At 35.1% G+C, this 12,868-nt stretch overlaps 1 protein-coding gene across 1 annotated transcript; it reads right to left on the reverse strand.

Moving 5' to 3' along the window:
- Positions 1 to 4,530: 4,530 nt before the first annotated feature.
- Positions 4,531 to 5,796, reverse strand: LOC130449193 (uncharacterized). The gene has a single exon (XM_056786874.1). The coding sequence runs from the start codon at positions 5,794 to 5,796 to the stop codon at positions 4,531 to 4,533; it is 1,266 nt and encodes a 421-aa protein (XP_056642852.1).
- Positions 5,797 to 12,868: the final 7,072 nt, after the last annotated feature.

Genomic DNA, 12,868 nt, shown 5'->3' on the forward strand with positions numbered 1-12,868 from the left:
AGCTACAACGAAGACTTGAGTTTTTTCAAGAGCTACAGAGGTAGAGATTGCATGGATTGGTTTGCAAATGAATTATCGAATTTAGCTGAAAGTATTAAATCAGAAATTAAAACTATTACACCTATGGAAGAAAAACCAGATTTACGTGTGACAACAATGTGTCACATATGTGAAAAGGGTTTTTCCTCTACAGATATCATTGTTAGAGATCACGATCATTTTATTTTTTGCACATCAAGCATGCAATTTAAATTTCAAAAAACTGTTTGTTGTACCTACAGTTTTCTATAACTTAAGTAACTACGATAGCCATTTCATCATTTCGGAATTAAGTAAAAGAGGAAACATCAGTTTACTCCCCATAAATAAAGAAAAATACATTTCATTTACACTTAACGATTCAGATACAAATATAAAATTTCGATTCATAGATTCACTGAGGTTTTTGGGTGCTTCCTTGGAAGAATTGGCTGCTACATTGAATGATAATGATTTAAAAATTTCCAAAAGAGAATTTAGTAATTTAAGTGTCGAACAATTTAAATTAATAGCCAAAAAAGGGGTTTTCTGTTACGATTTTATAGATAGTTGGGAAAAATTAAATACTTGTGAACTACCACCAATAGAGGCATTTTATAATAAATTGGAGGATAAAAACATCAGTATTGAGAAGTATTCTCATGCTCATGCAGTGTGGAAATCATTTGATATTGAAAATTTGGGTCAGTATTCTGATCTGTACTTAAAGACCGATGTTTTACTTTTATCAGATGTTTTCGAACAATTTCGAAGAAAATGTTCAATTACTTATGGTTTAGACCCTGCATGGTACTTATACAATGCCTGGATATACTTGGGACTGTATGTTGAAATATATAGGATGTAAATTAGAGTTATTGCATGACGTAGACATGATCATGTTTATCGAGAAAGCAATTCGAGGAGGAATTTCGGTTTGTAGCAGTAGATTATCGAATGCTAACAATAAGTACATGCCTGAATATGATTCTACAAAACCCTCAAAGTACTTACTCTACCTGGACGTCAATAATTTATACGGGTGGGCTATGTGTGAACCATTACCATACGGAGGATTTGAATGGTTAGATAATGAAAATTTTGATGTTATGTCTGTGGCAGATAATTCTTCCGTAGGATATATGTATATTACAAGTAGACTTGGAGTATCCACATGAATTACATGATCTTCACAGAGATTTTCCATTTGCTCCCGAACACCGCAAGCTTGTAGGCTCAAATTATTCCAAATTAATGACAACGCTTTATTGTAAAAAAGAATACACAGTTCACTATCGTAATTTAAAACAAATGTTAGCCAACGGTTTGAAAATTAAAAAGATACATAAAATTCTGAAATTCAATCAATCTGCATGGCTGCGGCCCTATATCGAACTAAATACTCGTTTGAGGGCTGCAGCTACCAATGACTTTGAGAAAAATTTATATAAATTGGCAAATAATGCTGTGTTTGGAAAGACGATGGAAAATATACGGAAGCACCGAATTGTAAAACTTGTTAAAACCTGGAATGGTCGATACAGCGCCAAAAATTTGATATCTAGTGTTAGGTTTCATAGTCGAACAGTTTTTAATGAAAACCTAATTGCAGTAGAACTCACTAAATCAGAATTGGTTTTCAATAAGCCTCTTTATGTTGGTATGACAGTTTTGGATTTGTCGAAGCTGTGTATGTATCAATTCCATTATGATTACATGATTCCGAAATTGGGTATTGATAGATGTAAATTAATGTATATGGACACAGACAGTTTTGTGTATGAGCTTATCTGTGATGATGCATATGAGGAGGTGCTAAAAGCTGATTTAACAAAATTCGATACTTCAGATTACCCCATCAATAATAACTATAATATTCCACAGGTAAATAAAAAAGTTCTGGGAGTTATGAAAGATGAAAACAAAGGCCAAATTATGACTCATTTTGCAGGCTTGAAGTCTAAAATGTATTCTATTAAAGTTCAATCAAGTGCAATAGTAAAGAAGGCAAAAGGAGTTCGATATAATGTAGTAAAAAACAAAATAAATTTTGAAGATTATGTAAACTGTTCAAATGATTTCAAAGAAAAAAATATTACTCAACGCTGTATTAGGTCATATGCTCATAACATATATAGCATAGAACATAGAACAAAAATTGCGCTAAGTCCTCATGACGATAAAAGATATTTGATTACCAATAGTTATGATACGCTGCCGTGGGGTCATTATAGTATTCCAAACTTACTCTCTTGTAGATAATGAACTCCTCAACATTAATGGAATTATGCATCATAAAAATTTGTGAAACGATAAAGTCAGCAGCCGATTTCGCAGAGCAATCCCCTCTTCCTCGGAAATTGACCGAAAAAATTGTGAAAAAATTTCCTGTTTACAAATGGAATGCGATGATAAAAGAGGCTGAGAGTAATCCAAATTCTTCATCCATTGGAATAGAATATATTGACTATAATAAAGAAATACCGTTATATTTAAGAAACACTAAACAAATTGGGGAGATATGTTTGAAGAATCTACTTACTTCGTATGGTCTAGTGGATATTCGCTTCCACAATATCGTATAAATGTTTGTAAATCATGTTATTTTGTATATAGAACGGTCCATAAATATTTAAAAAAGAACATTTTTGTTAATTATGATCACTGTCATGAAGTATTTGATGGTGACGAAATTGTTGAATGTGTATATCAAGAAATGTCCTATTGGTGTCAGAGTTGTTTTAACAAAGTCTTATTCATGATAAAATCACATGAGTCCTGTATTAATAATTTACATGAGATGCTTAGAAATAATCGTTTTGATGGTTCTGATATAGACAGTGACATTGATACTTTTGAGGCCGCTATGCAGTAAAAACAATATTCATGGAATGTATCTCTCTCTCTCTCTCTCTCTCATAAATGTAGAATATTGTCGTTTTCTTATTATAAAATTATTCCTGTGTTTTTGCGGTATTATGAACGGTGGCGGTTCATAATGCCACATCAAAATATCTGTTTTATCATAGTTTTTTAGTATGCGTTTTAGGTGATTTATATGAGCGTTGTTAGTGTTAGACATAAGTCTGTGCCCAACAGGGCTTTATTAGAAATGTATTTTTATTTTTTTTTCTTTCCACTGGTCATTGTGATGTCATCCTTCATGTATAAGTGTTATACTATGACAGTCACGAGAGTAATAAAGAGTTTCAGCGATAATGTGAGCTTTTATTTAAGAAAAAGCAGTAAAAACAATATTCATGGAATGTATCTCTCTCATAAATGTAGAATATTGTCGTTTTCTTATAATAAAATTATTTTTAAAATTCTTGTGTTTTTGTTAGTTTCCAATATATCTTTATGTAATAGCAGTAAAAACAATATTCATGAAATGTATCTCTCTTGTCGTTGCGTCAAACGTCACATCGTTACGTCACGTCGTTATGTCAAACGTCACGTCGTTACGTCAAACGTCACGTCGTTAAGTCAAACGTCAAGTGCTGCGTCAAACGATCATCAAACGTGTCTACGTATGAGAATGTTCTCTTTCGTAATATGTCTTCAGAAGAGTACAGACGTCGAATTGAAGAGTTTATTAATAGCATTGGCGAATTAAAGAAAGATATTGCTTTCTATGGAGATAAAAGTGAGGTTATGGAACAAATGCAGAATCTTAGTTTATTTGATAAGAAAGTGACGTGGAGCAGTCTTCACTGGGTACCTGAAGAGGTCCATCAGTTGGCCCGTAGACTGTCGCAAACTACTTATCCGTTAAGACGTATTCAACCTACACCATTTTCAACAGAACAGAAGGGGATATAAAAAATGAAATTAATTCTGTTTTTGCTATGTCATGTGTAATATTAGTGGCTGTATTTTTTTTAATTTAAAAAATTATTTTGAAAATTGTAAAACGAAAATTCCAATCTTCATGTAATATAAAAGTTGATGAATATACAGAGTGTTTCAATAAAACCCATATTTTTAAAAAAAAAAACTTTATTTATAATGGTAATACAGTATTTAAAAACCAGTGACGGAGACGTTGTACATTTCTTTCAGTACATGAAAATAGTCCAGATGCGTGACAGGGGTTTGGATCTTGAGCAAAGTTTCCAGTTTCACAGGGTGTACCATCAAATTTGCAAACGTCAATAATATGTGGAAAAATACCGAAAATGTGACATTTCATTTGCAGAAACTCGACTTTTTGTTGTTCTCCTGCGACATACAATAACTTGCTTTCTAATATTTCATTTACTTTAGAATATTCTACATCTCCTGAAGAGTATCGAATGCCGTGCACATTTCTTTCCAATTATGATGTGGTCTTTTTGTCCTCGTTACTTAATGTAGAAAACGGTCGCGGTGGTAAAAATATGTAATGTGAACTTTTGAAGCCAATTTCTATGGTGAGCTCGAGGCAACGAAAAGACCGTCTACGACAAAACCTTGAATGTCTACAAAAGCTACTCTCATGTTGACGTCTGATCGAACACTAACTCACAACATCTAGTTCAAGCTTTTAACAATTTCGGTGAGGGGGAAGTATTCCATTACACAATCGTGAATTATGATGCAATATACTTTGGTATTTTCGGGAAAACCTATGTTTGCTTCAATGTCAAGTTTCACATCGACTGTGGATGCCTTCATGCTTTCCTCCTGTTTTGAACAATCGATAACAAACAATGCTCGTTTCTTGAAAGAAGAATAATCCAGCAGGGGGCGCTTCTGTGTGGGGTTTGCGTAGTTGGGATAGAATTCAGTATAGTTAAAATAGGCTTCATTGTAATCAGTTTTAGCGAAATCCAATTGCATTCTTTCATTGTGCCAATAATCACCATTAAGTGACAGTCTTATACTTTGTACGTCGGTATTGTCAAATAAAGTCGGGTCAGCTGTACTCAAGTTACGTTTGTCGGTTTGAAAGAAAACAATAACAAAACGAGGTCTTTCAACTGAAGTGGATGTCTTGACAGCCCAAACTTCATGTCTTGCTCCTTTAGTAATTGAGGGTAATTCGTGTAACTCCCACTTCCTAAATGGAATAACTATAGGTTGATATTTTTGAATGGATTTCATGAGATTTAATTTTATGTCGTCATTAGGAAAGATATGTTTAACTTTTAGCTCAACGCTTGTAATGTTTAATTTAGCTGTTGTAGTGGAGAGCGTTCCAGAGACATTCTTTTCAGTAATATATAAGCAATCATTATCATTTCGTGCCCGAACTAGTCGTATTGTTTGACGCCCACATGTAATCATTGAATAATCGTTGAAAATGCTGAAAATATGTTTGAGAGGTATTTGAAGGTTGAAGGACTTGTCGCTAACATTCAGAATAAGATCTTTTGGGTAATTCCAGCCGGCTATAGCCATATGATTGGAATCTTCTTGGTTATAACAAGTCATAGCACGTACGGCACTCACTATTCCAGGATCCCGAACTGTTTCCATTTCTCTGGCACTTTCACTGTACGTACATGAATCGAATAGAAAGGCTCCAACATTATTTGCTAATTTTACGTCACCAGCTCCGTGTATTTCAAGCGAACCTTTAATGCACAACAAAGGTTCGCTCATTGCAAAGAACGAATCAACCTGATTAATGCTAAACTCCACAATGTCACTGCAATTGAATGACTTTATAAATGGAGCATAGGTTCTGTATTCAGCCTTTCGAATTGAATCGTCAAACATCGGCTTACGGTAGATATCAAACATTGGAGGCATGTTGTCGTTTTGGCGTTGACGTTTTCCATACATTGTTGTCATTTTTCAATTTAAAACCCAACGATTGCAGAACCAATTTGTTTGCGAACGTGAGTTGCTTTAGCTTTGATGGTAGCTTATCTAATGAAGTTGAATGCTCTGTAGACTGTCTTTTATGATTTATTATTAGTCCCATTTGCTTCGCGCTCTAAGCTCCAACACCAACGTACTTAGTTCTCCACGAAAGTTTACAGGCTGACCGTCTTGGTCTAAAGCGATGGCGGTGATATTGGTTATTTCACGTTGTGGTATAACAGGTAAATAGAGCAAATTATGAGGAATTTCGTCTATGGAATATCCTGGATCCACTTGTATGACGAATTCGTATATAGTATGAGCAGGTCTGTTTGCATCGAAGGCTCCAGTGGTAATGTTACAATCGAAGCGAATACTAGATACTTTAATGATTTTGACGGGGAGATCTGACGAGTGTATTTTGTTTGCGTCGAGTATTTTCGGTCAAAAACCCAAAATTCTCCCAATACTATTATCTTCTTTGAATGAAATTTTGTATTTACTGGAAATTTCACATTTCAACGTATTGTGATTGGGTTTTAGTGAAAATATACCCTCTGGTCTAGTTGAATTGTCCACACCCAATTTATCTCGTATAAACGCTTCAAGATCGGCAATTTCGTAACATCCTGTGGGAAAATCAAAACTTTGAAGCTTGCCCTTGGTATCGTAGTAGTAAAACTTACAATTTTCAATGTTTAGTATACTGTGATAAGAATGAAAAGATCGCAAAGCTATTTAGTAATCATTATTCGGATCGAGCATAATAGGCGTAGTAGGTTGAAAGGTAAATTCATGATTGATGCTGTTTACTCTCAGCAACTGTGACATGGTGACTAATGGAATTCGGGTGATGTTTGAATTTAAATAATACTACTTGTTTATTCTATTTATTGTTACAAAGAAAACAAGTGGCTTGAGAACTCGGAGGACCATCACAATGTGTTGTCCAATCAGGTCGGTTGTAATGGATGAAACAAGGTAGTCGTATTTGTAGTTCAAAATTTCCTCGATATTCATTGGGAAGTTTATGCCACATATCCAACAATTCCCAAGGTCTTACACACTCTATTAGATGTTCAATGGGAAAGTGCTTTAGTTCTTCGGCAGTTAAACTATTCAACGTTTTTCCATGGTAGATATGTTGTAGTAATAGTTCTACGCTCGTCATTGTTGCTGTAGAAATTTCAAACACAAATGTCCGCAATTTATTTGATTGTAGTTTTGATATTGGGTATTGTTGTAGAAAATTCTCGCACTCTTTCCCAGATATTCAACAACTTCTTTCGGCGGCTTCAAATTACCAAATGAATCAAAATACTCTACATCGTTGTTTATCTTTCTGTAAGCCTCCCAATGACTCCCACTATTCTTAGAGACATCTAAATTAACCACTGCGCATTCTTGTTTTCGAGGACCGTCTTTGGAGAGGGTGTCTCGCATGAAAACTCCTCGAAAATGTGATATTTTAAGTAATTTTGCATAATGCGCAATGTCAAAGTCAGATAGTGCATGATTGGGTAGCTTTATTAGTTTTTTTTTTGTTTTTTTTTTAAATACAATCCAAATCCACCTTTTGCATACTTTTTCAAGTATAGGCCAGATCCTACACGTTCCTTATTATGACGTACATCTTCCTCCAATTTCTTTTGCGCATGCTTAGCATCAATGACGGTTTTTGCAATCCCAGCAGCACCACCTGACAAAGCTCCAAGTGCCGAAAGACCGGCAAACAAAGGAATAAGTGGTAGGAAACCTCCGGATTTCGCTACAGGTATTACTCGAGGAACCTCGACTTCTTTTTTGCCGCCAAATTCTTTAATAAGTGCTTTGGCTGCTCGTAAGGCAAACGTTGCGGTGTCTTTCATAGATGTTCCTCTCTTCAATGACTTTCCCACTTTCAGAATAACATCTCGATGCAAGGAACGACGTTTGCGACGACAACCCATTCCCAGCTTTCTTTTCACCTTCATTCCGCCTGTTACAAGTAATGCAGCAGCTTTCTCTCCCAGTGAAGCGTCTTTTGATTTGACGCGTGCCCAAGCTTTATCTTCAAGTATGATCGGCTTTGTGTCGTTCTTCGAGAGACTTATTCTTCCAGTAAGAAATATCGTGTTGTTTACAAGCAGCGTCCAAGGGGTTGATGCCCGGATCTCCACGATCAAGACGTTTTTCCAATTTTGTACCGGCTAAAAAAAAATGTATTTTTCGGAAAAAGGGTGGGGGGGCGGTGGTTTACTTACGTCCACAGTACTGATAGCTAGGTAAGTGAAGTTCAATAGTTTATTGATGAGAGAATTCAAAATACCATCTCCTTCAAACACCAACATTAAGACTGACACGCTCAATTGGTGACACCTATATTTAAAGAGTAGTACTACGAAAAACGACACACACAATGAAAATAATTCAACAAGAGCAGACTATACCCATTGAAAATCTGGATTTCACCTCAACACCAACTGTTGGCAAACATGGTAAATTGTTGCCAAATTCTTTCCGTGCCATTATATGTGGCCCCAGTGGGTGTGGTAAGACGAACGTCGTGCTGGCGCTCCTATTCAATCCAAATGGCGCGAAATTCAAAAATGTTTATGTCTATTCAAAATCGTTATTTCAACCAAAGTATCAATTGCTACAAGAAGTTATAGCACAAGTCAAGGGTGTTGGGTATTTCCCATTTAAAGACAATGAGGAAATAATTAGTCCAGAGAAAGCTCGACCAAATTCCATCTTTTTATTCGATGACGTAGCCTGTGACGGTCAGCAGAAAATTCGTGAATACTACTCCATGTGTAGACATAAAGATATTGATGCTGCATATCTTTGTCAAACATACTCAAAAATACCGAAACAGCTTATTCGCGACAATTGTAATGTTATTGTGTTATTCAAGCAGGATGAGGTGAACTTGAAACATATATTCGACGAACACGTATCTCCAGACATAAAGTTTGACACATTCAAAAATGTGTGTTCAAAGTGTTGGTGTGATCGCTATGGTACTTTGGTAATTATGAAGGATTTTACCCTTAATGGTGGTAGGTATCGCAAAGGATTCGATAAATATATAAAATTGTAAGCTGCATCTTCAGTCCATACCAAAATGTCTGAGGATAAGGTTGCTAATGCATTGCGCAAGAAAAAAGTGTCCGAACTTGCCAGATCGATTCGCAAAAAATACTTGTCGTTGAAATTAGGTAAATCAGAGCAAGATGAGTCTATTAATAAACTATTCAAACCGATATCTAAACCACTTGAAGAAATTGTGCAATCCTCAAAGACATTACAAAAAACGATTACAAATTTAAATCCAAAAGAGGAAATAAAGAAGGAAGAACCCGATGATGTGTTTACACCTTTTCTCGAAACGGAACCGGTGGCCGAAACCGATGAATTCGGAAATATTACACGTTCTCAATCTCCAGAAGAGATGCGCCCCGAAATTTCCCAGGAAGCTTTCGCAGACTATTTGGACCAATATCCAGCCATCAGTCATCAGTTCATTGAAGATTACTTCCAAAAAGATGATAAAATTGATAAAAATTATGGTCCGATATACAACGATGAAATCGGTTGGTCATTAGGCAAACGTCGAATTGCATTTGATGGAAAAACCGGTAATATAAACATACTACCTGAGAAAAACAAAGGAGGAAGATATGTAATTGGAACACCAGGATTGTATGAGCTTCTATTTTACCGAGACCCCAGTTACAATGATCAAGATTTACAGAACTATAAAAATCTTTTGACAACAACTGAAGTTCATTTAGACACGTTAGATCGTCTTAAGGGGTCAAGTACTGAAAAATATCACTACATCATAAAACCTTTATTCAAAACAAAATCTCTAACGACGACGAATAGATCGTCTCAGGTATTGACTCGTCTAAAATCGATTCCTTCAGCAAAAGGAAAAGGCATCGATCGTTTAAGATATAATGATAAACCTATGGAGTATATTTATTGGGATGATGCGAATGAATTGGTGGAACGTTTGAAGTTGTTGATTGCTTCAAAAGAGGCAGGTAATACGTCACACGACAACGAAATAGTAGCAATTATCAATGAACTAAAGGAGGCTGATATAATAGAATAATACAAGTTGAAACTTGTTCATTTTAATTATGCCAGTCGATAAATTCGGACATAGACATCAAACGCCCTATGCGCGTTTACTAGTGAAAATTACGTTTCCTCATACACAGGACGGTAATATTGATATTGAAAATTTGTAATGTTAAGGAACCGACAACAAATAGTGATGCTGCAACAAAAAAATATGTTGATGTGCAGTTGAATGACCTACGTGCTATCAACTCGCCATTAATTCAAGCACGTGGTGTGGTGCTGCAGCAACAAGACCGTGATATAAAGGATTTAGCTGTAGGATTGAACGAAATGAGAAATGAGCTTCATAAGACGAAAATCCCCATATTACAGGCGCACATTACTAACTTACAAAATAAAACTAACGAAGTTGATACATTTATTTCGCGAAATCCCCCTGTAGCAGCTAGGGATATGGCTACGAAGAAATACGTTGACGATTCAATTGTTGCAGCCAAAATATTTATTCGAAAAGAATTCACTGCTTCTATTAACATGTGTGTTGATAGCATACGTGAGTTACAAAAAGAAATTACAGAAAATATCAGATCCGTCTCTGATATGAAAACTAACGTTTCGGGCATTGTAAACAATATTAAGGTTATGAATACGAATACCGTTAACCGCATTAACAGTCTGGAGCTGAAGCTAGCTGGTAGTACGTCATAATATGTATTCTAAAGAAAAAATTCATCTTGTAAACGAACTCCACAAACCGATACGGAAAAAATTTCCTCGGAGACGCACTATTATTAAGGGTCTTGACGATCTTTGGCAAATGGATCTTGCGGAGATGAGGAATTTTGCATCACAAAATAGGAATCATAAAATGATACTGGTCGTCATTGATTGTTTTTCAAAGTTTGTGTGGACACGCCCACTAAAAACGAAGACCGGAGAGGAGATTACTCGGGCATTCTCGCTAGACGAACACCAAAAAATCTGCAATCTGATCAGGGAAAGGAGTTTTACAACAGCAAATTTCAAAATTTAATGAGAAAACACAACATAAATCATTATAGCGTATTTAGTACAATGAAAGCCTCTATGGCAGAGCGAGTTATAAGAACGCTAAAATCGAAACAAGTATTTCAGTTTAAATAGCACCTACAAATGGATTGATATTCTGCCTGAAATAACTCAAAACTATAACAATACAAAACATTCCACATCAAAATATAAACCTTCTCAAGTCAACAAATCCAACGAAAAATCTATTTTGAATAACATCTATAGTCATTTAAAGATAGCCGGTCCACGAAAATTTAAAGTTGGCGACATTGTGCGTATATCCAAGGCAAAGCATGTCTTTGAAAAAGGATATACACCCAATTGGACTACAGAACTATTCAAAATCACCAAAGTTAAAATTACCAATCCTGCTACGTATTTACTTGAAGACATGCAAGGTACACCAATCAGCGGCTGCTTCTATCATGAAGAACTACAGAAAATATCGAATCCAGACATTTACTTAGTTGAAAAGGTGCTCAGAAGAAAGGGTAACAAAATGTACGTCAAGTGGCTTGGTTTGGATAGCAAACACAACAGTTGGATAGAAAATATTGATATTGTATAGATTTTTTTTTTCGGTTCGCCGCGCTAAAAACCTTGAAATAAGATATATATATATATATATATATATATATATATATATATATATATATATATATATATAATATATAGATAAGATAGTGGTATTGTCGACATCGAATCTGATTCGAGTAACTACAGTTCAGAGTTAGATAGAATATTGGAAAACTATGAGACTGCTGTCAAGTCTGAAAACATTTACCTGCTTTCAACACAGTATCCAATTTCGGGGTATGAAGTAAAATGTGGAATAAGTCCTGCAAGATCATTCACACCTGCTGTTATCTTATCTCAACATCTTAAGTTCAGCAAAATATCTTTCAGTACTTATGAATGGAATACCTTTATCTCAATTATGTCACAACAGATCTTTCATACCGGAGACGAGTTCAAACCTTATTCATTACCATGTGGAGATTACTGTACCATCACCCCATTGAATTACGATGACAGTAAGGTAATTTTAGTCAAGAAACATGGTGTTGAGTATTACATGGATGAAGAAGAAGTATCGCAAATTTTAGAATTAAATAATTTAATTATACAACGTATATCTGTGTTAGAAAATTTGAATTTTTGTGAATATTATTATAATGTTTTGGATTTCTGTAAAAATACCTTCTCCGAAAGTCCTTTACAAATTTTATACGCATTTTGTTCTATTACACCAAACGATATGGTATACAATGCTCTTAGAGAATTTGTATACTTTTATAAAGTTAAAGTTAAATGATTTAAATAAATAATTATTATTGTTATTGTTGTTTTTTTTTATGTTACTTTTAAGTCACCCGGTATACGTTACTTTTAACTGTATTTCAGTAATAAGACGCTATCAGTTAACCGCAGATTTTTATATTACAAGATTAGCGCTCCCGCTGTTATCATCGCAACGAATCTGTCTCGATTACGTGCGTGATACCTTACATTGACAAAAAATCTCTTTTTATTTATACGTTATACTTTTATGTTACAAGATTAGCGAATAATAATGGTATATATAATTTTTTAAAACCCAAAGACTTTTAACCGACCTGGTATATCAGCGCTCCCGCTGTTATCATCGCAACGAATATATAACTTTACGCATGCGCAAAAACGAAGTCTCTCTCTCTTTCTCTTACACATTGTCTCGCTGCTCTCTCTCTAACACACGGTTTTCCCTATTTCTGTAGTCAGACATACGTTGCTCATCTACTATTAACGCCTAATAAAAGGTGAATCTTCAACACCACCCATGGTTTCCGATTTTTTCTCATCTATTCTTGGAAATTACAATCGTAAGCGGCGGAATTGCGATACTTTTCAACATTACGTATCATCTTTGTCTCAAGACTTGGTATATATGACTCAC

Source organism: Diorhabda sublineata, chromosome 10 (assembly GCF_026230105.1).
Source record: "Diorhabda sublineata isolate icDioSubl1.1 chromosome 10, icDioSubl1.1, whole genome shotgun sequence".
In the NCBI taxonomy this organism is placed as follows: Eukaryota; Metazoa; Arthropoda; class Insecta; order Coleoptera; family Chrysomelidae; genus Diorhabda; species Diorhabda sublineata.